General features: G+C 42.0%; 1 protein-coding gene across 1 annotated transcript in view; it reads left to right on the forward strand.

Moving 5' to 3' along the window:
* cep72 (centrosomal protein 72) overlaps window positions 1–16974 on the forward strand; it is a 144845-nt gene that overhangs the window by 32002 nt on the left and 95869 nt on the right. Inside the window, exon 5 of the mRNA XM_080203009.1 lies at window positions 10889–11067. Coding sequence (XP_080059135.1) covers window positions 10889–11067 — 179 coding nt within the window. The remainder of the gene's footprint in view (window positions 1–10888; window positions 11068–16974) is intronic.

Genomic DNA, 16974 nt, shown 5'->3' on the forward strand with positions numbered 1-16974 from the left:
CCTCTCAAAGAATTTCCATGCTCCTTCAAATTTTGTTGTACTTGAAAAACACAGTGGGATGGTTTATTATGTTAAACATGTTGTATAAATGCAAAGTAGTTATGCATTTAACCAACTGTGATTCCAAGCATTATTTTAGAAGTTCATACCTGGTTCGGGTTGCACTGTTTGAACACGTGAGGTGTTGAATTTGCCAGGATGCCTTCAGTATTGCTGACAGCTGCACTGACTGTGGTTCTTTAGTTTTTGGCAGCTTCTGCTTGGATGTTTTTAGAAATTGTTTGAAGAAGAGCTAGAAGACAAATTTCCTCAGTCTTTTTGTGTGAGATGAAAATGGTTCACAGCAAGCTGACTGCATACCTTCTGGCAGCTTTTCTGTGCTTGAGAAAGCTTGTTATAAGATGAGAGTATTTTTCGTGACACTCTTTATCATGCCACGTTTTATTGACAGAACATGTAAGTACTGCAGTTGTTAACACCAGTGAGTAAAGTGGTGTCTTTCGTCCATGTAATTTATTTTTGAAAATTACATTTTAAACGCAAGCAAATCTGCTTGAGGGAAAGTTAAGTAAAAATAGGAGAGCAAGGAAGATGGTTGAAAATAAGGCATCTGACCTTTTGTCATCTGCCATTGTGGGAAATGAGTGGGAGTGGATCGAAGATAAAGGGGTTATTTTGAAACCAGAAGAGATAGGACTATTGGGTGAGAGCAGTTGGCATTTAGTTGGATGATTTGAACGATGAGAAGGAAGGGTACTTGATGGGCTGTGAGGAAATGTCTATGATGAGGAGGTTGCACAGGGAGTTGCTGAGGATCACGTTTAATACTGCAAGCCACTCCTTTCCCAAAATAAAGTTAGGAGCTGTAGACAGCTCCATACCAAACCTGCAACTTTACTTCTAAAAGGAAATTAAAAAAGACAAAGAGAAAAGTGTGAAGTTTACGGAAGACAGACAGTCCAATATCCAATCAGCAACCAATAAAATGCTGATATTCAGCCTGGAACTTAAGTCTGAATCCCATCACGAACTGCAGCCGATACCCAAGTCAGTGATGATTTTAAGAGACACGATCTCTGTCCCAGTCTTCTTGAATTTTTATGTAAAGGTAAAACTTTTGAAGTGTGAGTCGCAATCAAAGTCTAAGCACCAGGTGTTGGCTACCCAGTGGGGTCACGCGAGCTCCCTGGATCCACCTCCATGAGAAACTACCTTGACATGCACAATTTTCACTTGGGTGTGGAGAGCAGGGGTGCTGGATGGAAATAGAGCATATCTTTGGCCAAATTGATTTAGAAGGCCTGCCATGGTTCTCTGAGACTTTGCCCCAGTTGTCTCGGAAGCAGTAAGACTCTGGAATCTCTCCCCCCCCCCCCCGCCCCAACTACAATGTTTGGCCCTACACACCATGTATATACCTCCTCATAAACACTGTACTTCCTCATACTGACCATGCCACTTCCATAGCCAATCATCCAGTATAAATTATGGGCAGATATCAGGAGCCACATGGGGATGAAAAGAAAATCTTCTAACAATCTAATAAGCTGTCACTCATTAACACTAGATAGTGGAAACTTCCATTCACAAAGTCCATTCAACACTTTCATATCTTTTCAAATGACTGTCTTTATATAAAGACAATCTTTTATTCAGACCCCATTATCAAAGACAGTCTCTCATAACCTCTTTAAACAATTAATGAAACTGTGAACTCAAAACCTCCTGCTAAGATAATTGTAGCTTTCGAAAGTTTGCCAAGAAATCATAAGGACATAATAATAAGCTTTGGGGAAATGTCAAGGAACATTGAAACTGCAGGATCAGACGCCAGTGTTTTTTTTCTAACTTGCATCAGATGGTATTTTAATCAAAGCAATCAATCAGAGGACTTTTTGTAATAGAATTTAAAGAACAGGGGCGATTCTGATGGTTATACAGATCTTATCTTCCCTTTCAAGAGTATTTATGTCTGCTTCATTAATTTGTGACACCCACGCTGGGGTAAGGCCTTACAACAGCCAGTCTGTTTGAATTCAGCACTAATTTCAGGTGGCCTAGATGAGTTCCTGTTTCCTCCTTGTGTGAATCATCCAAAATTCGCTGTTGGAAAAGGAGGCAGTCTCCATCCCACCCTCAAATGTGCAGCCCAGATCCTCTCCCTCACCATCCTTCCACGTGCAGCCTTGAGACATTATCGAACCTGGAGAATACCTTCCTGGGCTCGCTAATGATACGGAAATGTCAGTATTCCAACAAATTATATGTAGAATCTCGTACCTGTGTATAATATGGAAATGTGAATTTCCATATTAGCGCAAGGCTGACTACATCATAAAACGTGGTCCCGGAGACTCACGATCGACTGGATGCCAACTGAACAGTGCAGTGGACTGGGAGAACCACCTACTATATGACAAAACTGATCTCAGCCAAAGACATCACACAAAGTGCAGGTGGTTCAGTTTTGAGCCCAAGGGCTGGGGCTCAACAAAGAAGCTTTCATAACAACAGAAATTACAGCATAGGACAAAGTTATTCAGCACTGCCTCTTGCAATCTCATTCTCTTCTGATTGTTTTATATTTCTCCTTTTCACATGTTTATTTCATTTCTACTCCTAAGTGATGTTATAGCCTTTGCCTCACAACTGGTGATTGAATCTTCATGCGCTATTTATCTCAGAGCTCAGAGCGCAGGTGTCTGAACACAAGGTTGCCATTAGCGGGGTAAATGAAGTTGGATGTTCAAGAGGGCAAAATCGGAGAGGCAGAGAATTGGAGGCAATGGATTGTAGCATTGGGGAATGTTTCCAAGATGGAAAGGGATGGGGCTACAGGAGGATTTTTTTACTATGTATTTAAGTACAACAAATTGTAATTCAGATAATTAACGCTGAGAGGCTAAAATCGAGCTGCAAAATTAATATGGAAAATAATCTGAAAAGTGTAAATGTAAAACTAAAGTAATAATATAACATCCTCTTGAATCAGATTTTCCTATCATCCAGGAGGAGGTCAACGAATTATATATGGAACCTTGTACTTGTATATAAATATTCAAGCAACTTTAAAGGCAGCTGCTGCATATTGATATATATGAAGTATATATATTATATAGGTGCCACACTGTGATACTAATGGTTCATTCAGATTTGAATCATGTGTGATTTTATTTCACTTTTTTAACTTCAGAATAGAAAATTATTAATTGATGGTAATGGGATGTCTCTTAGTGCAGATAATGTTTTATTGGTCCTGGTTAGCAAGTAAGAAATGGCTCTGAGTTCAGGCTGTCCTCCAGCATTTTGTGAAGGGACCATTCTTTTGGAAACAGGGCACTGTGGCCTTCAGAGCTGTACAACATCTTGTCCTTATCTGATATCCACACACCCTCGATTTTTAACAAGGCATTACTGGATTAGAAATCAAGGGTGAGATATCTGGCGTTTTATTTACCCTTTTCTAGGGCAGTGGTGCTGATCTCAGCTTTATTGTCAAAGCAAATTAAAGTTTTTAAAGTTTATTTATTAGTGTCACAAGTAGGCTTACATTAACACTGCAATAAAGTTACAGTGAAAATCTCATAGTCGCCACACTCAGACACTGAGGGAGAATTTAGCATGGCCAATGCACCTAACCAGTACGTCTTTCAGACTGGGAGGAAACCAGAGCACCTGGAGGAAATGCATGCAGACACAGGGAGAAAGTGCAGACTTCGCACAGACTCAAGCCAGTGTTGTGCCTGCCGCACAGTCTGTTTTAACTTTAATGTGGTAGGCTTCTTATTAGTACAACAATATTTATTTAAATACACAATCAATAATCACCCACTCAACCAACAATAAGTTATCTTACAGAAATATTAAAGTTCAAGTCCAATACTAGATCTTATCTTATCTTTTGAGTGACTGGCAAGTACCCAGGCAGATATTGGTCTTTATCTGTGTGCTGGTCTCTGTAATCCTCTGCATAATCTGGTCCGTTGGTTCAGCCTGACACGCTGGATCTAGTCTTCCTTCCTTCTTGGGGTGTGGTGGCACTCCTCGTGCTAGTTGTTGCTGGCAATGGTCACCTTTTTTTTAATCTAATCCAATTCAATCAAATCAAGTACTGTTCAGAGTCTTAGCAAGTGAGACATTCCCAATCCAAGCTGACAAACGGGGCTCTCACCTCCTCCTGTCTTGGACTTGATCTACATGATCCAAGCTGGTCACTGTTGTAGCTCGTTCATGGGGTCAGAGAGAGAGAAGGAGCTTCTTCTGTTGTGCAGCACCATTTATCCCTCGGTTTCGTGTCCTTTTGGGTGCTCTCCTGATTCTTGTCAATCAGTCGATCAGGACTGTATCACCCTGATCGATAAGAGTCCAATCAGGTGTTGCCACACCAATCTCTGGGTGTGTCCCCACCTGACACACACACCTGATGAAGGAACAGCATTTCCGAAAGCATGTGGGTTTACTATCAAATAAACTGGTTGGACTTTAACTGATGTTGTGAGACTTCTTACTGTGTGTACCCAAGGGCCATGCCTGTAGGTCATATACCTCCCTCCCAAATAAGGGGTTAAGGCTCCCCTTTGTCTGATAAACAAATATGCTTGACCAGAAAGTGTCCATTATCTTTGGATGGCCTATTTCCTGTGTATTCAGCTGTCTGAGCTGCAACCTGTTTATCTTTGTCTTTTAAGCTGCAGTCTGCTGTTTCAATACTTGTCCAGTGACCCCAGCTTGCCCCGTAAATTGCCATTTTTTAGGCGGCCAGTTCAGTCACATCGAGAATCAAACCCGGGACCCTGATGCTGTGAAAAATCACTGCAGATGCTGGAATCTACTACAGAAACAGACAATGCTGAAAATCCTCAGCAGGCGTGACAACATTTGTGAAGAGAGATCAGAGCCAATGTTTCAAGTCTGAATGACTCTTAGTCAGAGTCTTCCTCTGACCAAGAGTCACCTAGAATTGAATGCTAGCTGTATTCTCACTCCACTGTCAGACCTGCTGAGAATTTCCAGCATTTTCAGTTTTGTTGTTCCTTCCATCACCTGACTCATTATGGTCTCGTGATCCCAGAGTGAATCTTGTTTTACGGATACTGATTTGTCACAAGGCAGTACCTTTTTTGAATCAGTCCTAAGGTGAGGTTTTTATTCTGCTCCTTTTTGAGGTCAAAATGAAAAGACAGCCAAATAAAATGAATCACGCCAGTCCTTGGAGCATAATCTTGCATTATTAATATCTACCGTCAGCACCAAGTTGTCAAGTACAACGTTACAGCAGTTTAAGATTCCTTTTTATTCTGTCCCAACCTAAGCACTTCAGCTTTGTCATTTTGCATTTCCCGTAGCGACTACCCTTGTAACTTGCCTGAGTGAGTTTGCTGCCTGAAGCAGGGTGGACCTGCATTCACTAAACTGGTTTAAAAATTCTTGGACTTGTTTCATAGAGGTCCCTTATAGCCAGCAGAGAAAGGTGATTTTTAAAACTGTCATGCTGGCTGGTTGGAGAGCAGGGACAAATAGTGAAAGAATGTTCTAATGAATTGATCTAGTCAGTTCATAGGTTTTGAGTATGGATATTTAATGTAAATATTTGTCCATTTGGGCTATGATTTACGCAGCAGAAGCAGCCAAGACCCACGTACAGCATCAAATGTTAGAACTGTTTTGGCAGTTGAGAACGGAGTTCAGGGAAAAGGGAGGAGGAGGCGCAGTCAGAGAGCGAGAGCTGAGATGGTAGAAGTTCAGATGAGGAGGCAGCCAGGAACAGGCGATCGAGATCGGTAAGAGGGGACAGCTTTGTACTAAGTGGGTGACTGGTAGGAAAACTGAAATCAACGTGAAAGAGGGACAAGTCAGGGTGGGTTCAGCATGTTGCAGCATTTTTACGCTTCACCAACATTGACATTCGCATCACAATGGCGAAGATTTGGTGGTAAAACACTTTGGGTCATCCAGTAATCAAGAATAAAGGCAAGTCTTTTAAATCCTAAAGGAAACCGTGAGCATCAAATGGTAGATTCTCAGACAATGTGAAAAAAGGAAACCATTCCCTCACTCTGCTCAGACTCTGACTTAAGACCGTTGGAGAGTAAGTGCATTTTTTATCTCCAAGCTTTTTAGACACACAAGGCCCTATTTTACCATTTTCATTCTAAGTGCTGGGCGGACTTGAAATTGGGGGTGTTTCAGATCCGACTTCCAATGCGTTCTCAGGCATCTGCATACGCACTCTGCCTGCAAAAATACCAGCGGTTTGGAATCGCACTGCAGAAGCCCATGGACAGGGCTTAACGTGCCCGAAATCCTGCAGCTCCAACTGCGCATGCGCAGAAGAAAGAGTGCAGCTCCCTTACCACATCGCTCCCGGGCTGGATAATGTTTCTGCCTGACCTGCACAGACATTGCCCCACCCCGTCCCAACATTACTGACCCCCTTATCCCTCCATCTCCTCTGCCACCCAGGCCGATCTTGGCCCCCCCACTGATCTCAGGCAGAGTGGCAGCGGACACCCCCCTCCCCCCCCACCCTCACTGATCTCAGGCAGAATGCCAGAGTCATCGGAAGCCAGGCACTTACCTCCTCACTAACTGGAGCGCCTGAGCCGGACTTTTGTGGAGTGTATCTGTTTCGCACTGATTCTGGATGGGTGAACGCAGTGGTGAAGGGGAAAGTGCCGATAAGGTTGGGCGTGCAGCCCGTTAGGTCAATTTAAATGCATTTAAGTGGCCGTTACGCCCGTTTCAGGTGCAGTCCCGATTGAGGCCATTTTTGGGCCTTGGTAAAGGGGGAAAAGGCGCGGAGGCGGATGCGGACACGGATCACGTTACTCCTCTCACGCCCGACTTTACCAAGTTTTCCGGCCTGAAAATGGGTGCAACGCGATGCTAAAACCGGGCCCATAGCTGTACATTTGGATAGAGTAGCATTTATTGGAAGGGAAAGTATTCAAATGTGCTAAGGAAATTGATATTCATCCTACTGGTTAAAAAATCTGCTTACATAAGCAGAACATATATGAGGAATGAGAGCTATTAGAAATTGCTGATATTAAAGCTTGTATACTTTTCTCAGGGCTTATTAATTATTGACTTAATTATACAGCTCTTTCCTGCAAACATCCTGAGTGCAAATTCACAACATAGTATACTCAAAATTGTCCAAAGAGTCAATGGTTATATGGTGCTTATGACGTTGATTATCATTTTTGAACTTTAGAGCTTGGTATAGCCCTATTGAGAATCATTAAATTTATAACTAGTTCCAAATTAATAAAGTTAATTGCTTCATGCACAAAATCTCTGCCAAGTTCATGATGCCAGTGTCCATTTGCAAAGTTTACCTTTAAGCAGACTGTAAAACAGGCAGGCACGTTTTCGATAAAATTTAACACAGAAGTGTAAAATATACATTTTAGTAGGAAGAATGAACATACATTTAAACTAAATGTTAAAGGGCGTACTGGAACACCTTGGGTGCACATAGAGAAAGCTTTGTAGGTGACAGGACAAGTTGAGGTCATTTCTTTAAAAAAAAAGCAAATGGGATTATTGGCTTTCTAAACAGAGATAAAGAGTATAAAAGCACAGAATTAGTAATACCCTCATCAGCCCACAGCTGAAATAGTGGATGTGATTTTTCCAAAAAGATTTCTAAGTGCCCAATGGGCGAGAAACTGGGAGGCTTCACCCGTTTTTGGACAAGCTTAATGAAATTAATTTATTACTTTAACAATACTTATTTTTACTGAAGTTGTCCTTGTGGGGATTTGTAGGCTAAGGCTCAGATATTATACTTTGGCCATTGTGTGCTGTGATAAGAGGTTTGTAGGTATCCAAGGAAGAAAGAATTGGAAGCGTCAAATTGCATCCCTTATTGTATGAATCTTTCTGATCTCTGTATGATCTTATGCTGATGTATGTGTTCCTGATTGCTGTGCTGACAATTGGAGGTTACATTGGAGAATGCACACATGAGCTTAACATTTGGGACTCGGGTTTAAGTGGTTACAGAATTCTGTTGCTGATAGTTTTGACATCAAAAAATAAGAACAGATTATTCGCACACACACACGACCAAATTAGTCACAAGTTTTGTAATTTCTTACGAATGTTAACCACTGATTCATTCCAATGGGTGATCTTAAATGAACCTGATAGTACTGCCTTTCAATGTTGCGCAGTTAAGCTCAACGCAGGGACTCCAAGCAGTGAATTGCAGGAACAGGGAAAATTTTAGAGTTTGATTCCTGTTCGTGTAAGAAGAGCTCAAGATTTTGGTTGATGCTAATGCCATCTCTACTCCCAGATTATGTAGAGAACTTGAGAGTTGGTAATGGTTGACAAGTCACAGCCTACATTAACTTTCCTGTTCGAGAGATGCTATAATTACTTCTCTTTTTCTGCCCAATTTCTTCACTTATTGTTTACAAATCAGTTTATGTGAGCTTTGCCTTTGTTATAAGTTCAATCATTTTGGTTTTGCTCAAGTAGATGTCTGCAAATTGGAAGTATGTCAGTAGTGCAGAGGAATGGGTCACTTTGAATAGACAACAGTGATATGAAAGTATAAACTCAGAAAAAAGGCTGACTTTAAGGTTTGTGGCTATGTTGAGCATGTTATCACGTTTGTTTTATCTATTCCCTGAAGAAGCACATTACTTTCCTTGACCCTGCCATTGTTCAGAGAGTAAGAAAGCCTTACAACAGGAATCTATTGTTCTGTTGTGTCTTTGACCAGGAAAGAGCTATCTAGCCTACTCCCACCTTCTATTTCTCGGTCTGTAACCCTGTAGGTTACAGCACTTCAAATGTTGATGTAAATGCTTAAATATGATCAGGCTTTCTGCCTCTACTGTCCTTTTCTGGAGGTGTATTCCAGACCCCTACAACTCACTGGGTAAAAAAGAATTCTCTATTCCTCTCTTCTAATTGCTTTATTATTAATTTCTTTAAATCTATGTCCTTTTTAAACTGTCTAACCTTCAGGGAATACAAACAACCCAGTTGTTAATGGTGGATTCTGCTAGTCCTCATTGGCTATATTGTGTGTATTAATACTTTTGTTTCATTCTTGTGTCTTGATGCCTCGGGGCTGTAACTAATGCTAAAATGTATGGAAAATGTTTCTATCTGGATTTATGTTATGATATTTGCATTCTGTTTCATGTGGTCATATGATTTGGACTAATTTTTCCTGTTCCTTTCCTGAAGTTAATGAATAAGGGGTGTGTTTTTTTTAGGCACTAGAGCTAATAATTCCCTGTCAAGCCTGGGAATGTAGATAGGATGTGGTCTTTGCTATCAAGGCCAGCATTTGTTGTCAATCCCCAGTTACCCTTGAACTAAGTAGCTTGCCATTGCGGAGGGCAGCAAAGAGCCAGCCACACTGCTGTAGGTCTGGAGTCACATGAAGGATGGCAGATTTCCTTCTCTAAAAGGGACAGTAGTGAACCAGATGGGCTTTCAACAGCAATCAATAATAGTCGCCATAGTCATCATTACTGAGACTAGTTTCCAGATTTTATTAATCTATTTACATTCCGCCAGCTTCCATAATGGGATTTGAATCTATATCCTCAGAGCATTCCTCTGGAATACTAATCCAGTGACATTACCACTTCATCGTTATTAGTTCATTAAACAACATTATTAGGATACGCTTGCTGAAACAAATCAGTACAGTCGAAGGATTGAGCCTGAGACTTCTCTAATCTGCATCACTCAGCTCCACATTAGAATGAGCTGACTCAATATTATTGTATTTCATTACATATTCTTCTATGTCGCGTGTCATGTCAAATTGAGGCGTAAAACTAAAAAGAGTTTAATAGATTGTACCATGTAAATACCAAGTTATCCTTGTTACTGTGTTATAAATATATATAATGATCCATTTCAATTTTCTGCCTGTTGCTGGGAGAGTGAGTGTTCGGGCATAGAGGCACAGACCATACCAAAAAGTTGTTGTTATTAGGAGGCTCCAGGGAGCAAAGGTATTGTTGTTAGCTGGCTCTGTGTAGTTGGGGCTCAGGAGGAGTCCCAGAAGACGTTTGATAAGCCAGGGTATTTAGGGCTTGGGAGAAGTTCTGGGGAGTGGAGAAAGTGGCAGAGGTCACTGTCTCCATACTGGAAAGGGTTAGGGCCCAGAAGAAGCCCTGGGAGTCATTTGCGGCTTGATGTAGCTGCGGAGATGGAGTCTGGTGAAATCCAGGGGCAGTGCCAACCCATTGAATCTAGCTGAATATCACAGAGCAGAAATTCCACCAGTTATTAGAAGCTGGAGTGTAGTCCTGGAAATCCTGGTGGATGGTATCTTGGGAGACGAGGTTGAAACACCAGGAGGTGTGCAGTCATTGAACCGCATTTGAACAGCTTTGAGGGAATTCAGAGCTTGCTCTTCAAAAGTAAATATTGTTTGACTCTCATTGTTTGCTGGCAGCTGGATGGGTTGAGAAATTCTGTGATCCCAGACTAAGGATGTTGCTAAATAACTTTGGCCATGATCAGACCAATTCTGAGTTTCTCTTGACAACTATACTTTGCCACATTTCTGCTAATAGTTCGCCACAGCAACTGAGGCTGATCGTTTTCTTTCTGCTCTTCAACCAAAGACATTAAGATTTATTGATGTGCAGCAATTTGAATGTGGATGAAGATCAAATTTGGGACCGTCTAACTTATAAGCCTTTACCCGTACAATTTGAAAAGCCCTAATGACTTTACACACAAAAGTCCCTTTTTTTTACAGTGGAGATTACTAATCATGAATGCGAACAGGAAGTTGTTGATGTCATTGTGTTTCTAACATATTAGCCATATTAAAATAACAAAACAGAATATACTTCCTTGTTCACTGCATTCTATGCTATTAATTTCTTTTGTACTTTAGGCCTAGACACCCGAGGGCAGAATTTGTAAACTCATTGACAAAGAAATGCTCAGAACTCGATGAAGATGATGAAGCTGTTTTGAACCTCATCGCAAAGTGTAACTGGGATTTGAACAAGTCCCCTGGAATCACAGGTTCAGCCAAGAGTGCTCCCGAGGTCAAGCTGCATAACATGCAAGGTAAGAAGATTGCAACATATATTTTATATGCTTCAGATTTTTTTGTTAAAGATATCTTGATATCTATCTTAGTTCTGTAGCACTACAGAAGGAATAAAGCCTAATTTAGCTCATTGAAATCATGTTCTGATATGTTTTGTGATGGCAAGTTGTTCATTTGTTGCTGGACAATTGATTGACTAGTGCTAAACAATACCAAAAGCATGGATTCTGTCAGCATTGGGAACTTCGTGCTGCTGCAAATGTTCTGCATATAAGAAGCATTGACTGCTATTTGTATTCCTTTAAGAAGTGAGGTTTGTACATGAAGGGGAGAAAAGAATGGAAAGATGTCGATAAGCCGAGATAAAGGAACATGGGAGGAAGCTGATGTGAAATATAAATGCTAGCAGAGATCTGTTGGGCCAAATGGCCTGTTTCTGTGCTGTAGAAATCAATGAAGAACAAAGAAAAGTACAGCACAGGAATAGGCTCTTTGGCCCTCCAAGCCTGCGCTGACCACGATGCCTGCCTAAACGAAAACCGAATGCAGTTACGGCATTTGCACCCTTTCCTTCCCCGTCCTATTCATGTATTTGTCTAGTTGCCCCTTAAATGCTGCTCCCGCCCTGGGCAATGCGTTCCAGACATTCACCACCCTCTGTGTAAAAATAAACTTGCCTCACACACCTCCTCTAAACTTTTCCCCATGCATCTTAAATCTAGGTCCTCTAGTACTTGACTTTTCTACCCTTGGAACTGGAATTGTTTCTCACATTAGTATGTGATAGAATGTCCCTCAGATAATTCTTGAATATTGAAGAATTTTTTGTTTCATTGGAAACTCTAATGATGGATTCTGTTGCAAGCATTCGAGTGTGCATGTTTTTGAAGAGGATTTGGGGAGATGCATCACATTGGGCAGCTCAGTCACTTTTTTTGAATGACACAGCGAGGGATCAAAGTTTGTTTTTGCTGGGGCATCATTAAATTATTGATTAAATGGACTTGATGATCAGTGACTATTCTTCAGGCAATAAAGAGAAGAATCAACCAAGATGAAATGCAAGGCCACGCAGTGACAAAAGATGTTCATAACCAAAAGTTAAGTTTTTTTTTAAATTGCAACTCACCAAATTTTTTTGGCATGGTTAGAATTTGGTGTAATAGTTTGGTTTATGTAGATTGGTAACCTTAGAAGACTGTTTTCATCACAATGTTTCATTTTAGAAACTTGCTTGAAAACACAGGATGTTGAGAGAATTATGGCAAAATATGATTTCTTGCAGTTTCAGAATGGCCAGTGTTCAAATGGAAGTTATCATTTGTTACCAGATTCTAGGACTTAAGGCCTCTTTTCAGGGGCCTTCTGTGTGTAATATACGTAAATGATTTGGAGGAAAGTGTAGATGGTTTGACTAGTAAATTTGCAGATGATATAAAAATTGAAAGAGTAGCAGATTGTGAGGAGGATTGTCATATACGCCAGGATATAAATCAGCTGGAGACCTGGGCCAAATGATGGCAGATGGAATTTAATCCAGACAAATGTGAGGTGATGTGATTTGGAAGGCCTACTGTAGAAGGAAAGTATACAGTAAATGGTAGCGCCCTTAGACATTTTAGCAAAGGGATCTAGGCTCACAGATCCACAGTTCCCTGAAGGTGGCAACTCAGGTGGTCAAGAAGGTGTATAGCATGCTGGCCTTCATCGGTCAGGGCATTGAGTATAGGAATTGGAAAATCATGTTGTAGCTGTATAAGACTTTGGTTAGGCTGCATTTGGAGTATTGTGTACAATTCTGGTTGCCACAATACCGGAAGGATGTTGATGCATTGGAAAGGATGCAGAAGAGATTTACCAGGATGTTGCCTGGGTTAGAGAATATGGACTATGAAAAAAGGTTGAACAAACTTGAACTTGTTTTCATTGGTGCGTTGGAGGACGAGGGAGGACATGATTGAGGTTTAAAAGATTACGACAGGCTTGGATAGAGTTGGTAGAGTCTTTTCCTCAGGGTCGAAGAGTCAGTTACTTGGGCGGGCATTGGTTGAAAGGGAGAGGGGGAAAGTTTAAAAGAGATGTAAGGGGCAAGTTTTTCACAGAGGGTGGTGACTGCCTGGAGCGTACTGCTGGGGGAGGTGGTGGAAGCAGTTTCTATAACAACATTCAAGAGGCATCTGGATAGATACATGACTAGGTAGGAAATAGAGGGAAATAGACCATGTAGAGGCAAGAAAGTATTAGATTAGAGAGGCATCTGTTGTCAGCACAGACTTGGTGGGCTGAAGGGCCTGTTTCTGTGCTGTGCAGTTCTTTTTTCTAAATGAGTTTTCTATATAAGGCAATGCCATGTTGGTAAAAATTGAATTGTATATGATCAAACTGGAGATGACAATGGCAAACCTATCCCTGTCAACCCTGCAAAGTCAGCCTTACTGTAATCTTGGGCTTGCGCCAAAATTGGGAGAGCTGTCACAGAGTAGACAAACAAGAGCCTGAGATAGCCATACTCACTGAATTATGCCATTCAGTGTCCCAGACATCAGGAGTGCTGTCTTCAGTTATGTCTTGTCCCATTGACAGGACAGACACACGTGGGTGGCGATAGCACACTTATATATAATCGTGAAGGAGTACACAACATTGACTCCAGACCCCATGAAGTCTCTGGCTTCAAGTCAAAAATCGGCAACGAAAGCTTCTGCTGATATTACCTACTGCCCTCCCACTTCAGAAGATCTATCATTATTCGTCCAAGTTGAACGGCGGTTGGAAGAAGCATTGAGGATGGCAAGAATCCAGAATGTACCCTGTGTAAGGGATAAACCTACCTGACCTCGTGCAGAGAGACCACTGCACAGTCCTTGTGAAGAGCACCTCAAAGCCCTGGCATCTGAGTTGTTGTGTGCCATCAGAATTGTATTTAACCACAATCTGTAACTTCATAGCCAACCATAAACCATATTCTACCATTGCCATTAATCAACCCTGTTTCAATGAAGAATGCAGGAGGGCATGCCAGGCGCAGCACCAGGCAAAGCTAAGAACGAGATATCAGCTGATGAAGCTACAGCATATGACCACTTGCAGAGGGAGTGTGCAATAGACAGAGCTAAACAATCCCAGGACTAACAGATCAGACACCAGCTTTGCAGACCTGCCAGATTCAGTTGTGAATGCAGGTGGGCAAAACTAACAGGAGGATGAGTCTTCACAAATATCCCCATCCTGAAGGATGGGTAGCCCAGCACATCATTGCAAAAAATAAGGCTGAAGCATTAACAACCATCTTCAACCAGAAATGCCAAGTGGATGATCCAGCTCAGTCTCTTCCAGAAGTCACCAGCATCACAGATGCCAGTCTACAGCCAGTTTGATTCACTCCATGTGATAACGAGAATCATCAGGAAGCACTAGATACTGCAAAGACTATGGCCCTGACAACATTCCAAACATGATACTAAAGAACTAGCTGTGTCCCTAGCCAAGGTGTGCCAGTACATATGCAAGACTGGCATCACCCCAGCGATGTGGAAAATTGCTCAGATGTGCCCTGTATATAAAAAGCAGGACAAATCCAATTTCGCAGCAATAATCTGTTCACTGACACTCGGGGCACTCCCTTGCTCCAGACTCAAAAAAATCAGTTTTATGCTAGTGTGAATTTCCCACTGGATCTTCTGTGGGTGCTTGTTATGGCATATTGGGAATCCCAGAGGAGATTGGTGTGAAACAATTTGCATCCTGTTAGTGGGATGGAAATGAAAGCACAATGACTATCCTCCACCACCACCATCTCCACCACCTCACCACCGCGCCCCTCCCCCCACCCCCCAAACTCTCTGCAGCACTAGCAGGACAACATGGCAATTTCCGGAGCACAATTCTTTCGTACTATTGTCTAACTATTGTCAGTTTCCATAGAACTTGCAGTATCCAGAGCCTTCAGACTTTTCTTAGTACACTAAGGAGTGACTGAAGACTGGTATCTGTGATGCTGAGGCCTACGGAGATGGCCGAGATGGAACATGCACTTGGCGCTTCTAGTTGAAGACTGTTGCATGTGCTTCAGTCTTAACTTCTGCACCAATGTGCTGGGCTCCTCCATCTTTGAGGATGGGGATGTTTGTGGAACCTCCATAATAACTCCATCAGTGAGTTATTAAATTGTCTATCGTCATTCTCAACTGGATGTGGCAGCATTGCAAGGCTTAGATCTGACCTGTTGGTTGTGCAATCGCTTAGCTCTATTACTTGCAAGTTTTGATGTTTGTCATTCAGTAGTCCAGTGTTGTAGCTCACCAGATTGACACTCATTTTTAGCAACACCTGATGCAGTTCCTAACATGCCCTCCTGCACTCTTCATTGAACCAGAGTCGATCTTCTGATTTGGTGGTAATGGTAGAGTGGGAAATAAGCTGGGCCATGATGTTACAGATTTTGGTTGAGTACAATTCTGCTGCTGTTGATGGCCCACAGCACCCCATGCTTACCCAGAATTGAGTTACTAGATCTGTGCAAAATATTTCCCATTTAGCACAGTGGTAGTGCCACACGACGCAATGGGGGGTATCCTCCATCTGTACACAATGGAGTTTAGAAGAATGAGGGGGAATCTTATTGAAACTTACAGGATACTGCAAGGCCTGGATAAAGTGGATATGGAGAGGATGTTTCCACTAGTACGAAAACCTAGAACGTTAGGGCACAACCTCAGACTAAAGGGATGATCCTTTAATACAGAGATGAGGAGGAATTTCTTCAGCCGGAAAGTGGTGAATCTGTAGCACTCTGCCGCAGAAGGCTCTGGAGACTAGGTCATTGAGATCTTTTAAACAGAGATAGATAGGTTCTTAATTAACAAGGGGATCAGGAGTTATGGGGAAAAGGCAGGAGAATAGGGATGAGAAAAATAGCAGCCATGATTAAATGACAGACTTGATGGGCCGAGTGGCCTAATTCTGCTCCTATGTTTTATGGACTATTCAGGACTTCATCCCCACAAGAACTATGCAGTGGCCACTCCTACCAATAGTGTCATGGACAGATGCATCTGCAGTCGGTAGGTTGGTGAGGATGAGATCAAGTATATTTTTCTTCCTTATTGGTTTCCTCATCACTTGCTGCAAACCCAGTCTGGTCGCTGTGTTCTTTAGTCCTTGGTCTGCAATGGTGCTAGCATGCTATTCTTGTTGATGAAAAGTCCTGCACCAACAGTAGGTGGTAATCAGGAAGAGGTTTCCTTGCCCACATTTGACTGGATGCCATGAGACAACATCGGGCCTAGAGTCAATGTTGTGGATTTTCAGACCTGTTCCCTCCTGCTATATACCAATGTGATATTATGTTCACAGTTGCATTCCATGCAATAATTCTAACTATTGTGCCTCTAATAGATGGTTGACAGCTGTGGCTTTACCAGTCTTAGGGATGAATAAAGACTGGAATTTTCCCACCGTCTTAGTTTCTTTCAGCAAATCTGAACTTGAATTAATTGAAATTCACGTTGCAGCTGGAAGGTCCAAGGTCCACAACAACACAAATCTAATGCTTCATCAAAAAAAACCTCAATACTTATCAGACTCTTGGGGCCTGATTTTACTATCAAGTTGCGCTCATTTTCAGGTGCGAAAACTTGGTAAATTCGGGTGTGAGGCATGTAGCATGATCCACGCCCACCCCCGTGCCGGTTTCCATTACCAAGGCTCGGAAATGGCCGCGAACGGGCCTGCACCTGAAATGGGTGCGATGGCCATTTAAATGCGTTTAAATTAACTTAATAGGCTGCACTCCCAACCTTAACGGCACTTCCCCCTTTACCACCATGTTCACCCATTCAGATCGGCACGAAACAGACATGCTCTATAGAAGTCCAATTCAGGCACTCCAGTTAGTGAGGAGATAGGTGCTGAGATCTCTGCTT

This window comes from Carcharhinus amblyrhynchos, chromosome 2 (genome assembly GCF_965287045.1).
Source record: "Carcharhinus amblyrhynchos chromosome 2, sCarAmb.v2.hapA, whole genome shotgun sequence".
In the NCBI taxonomy this organism is placed as follows: Eukaryota; Metazoa; Chordata; class Chondrichthyes; order Carcharhiniformes; family Carcharhinidae; genus Carcharhinus; species Carcharhinus amblyrhynchos.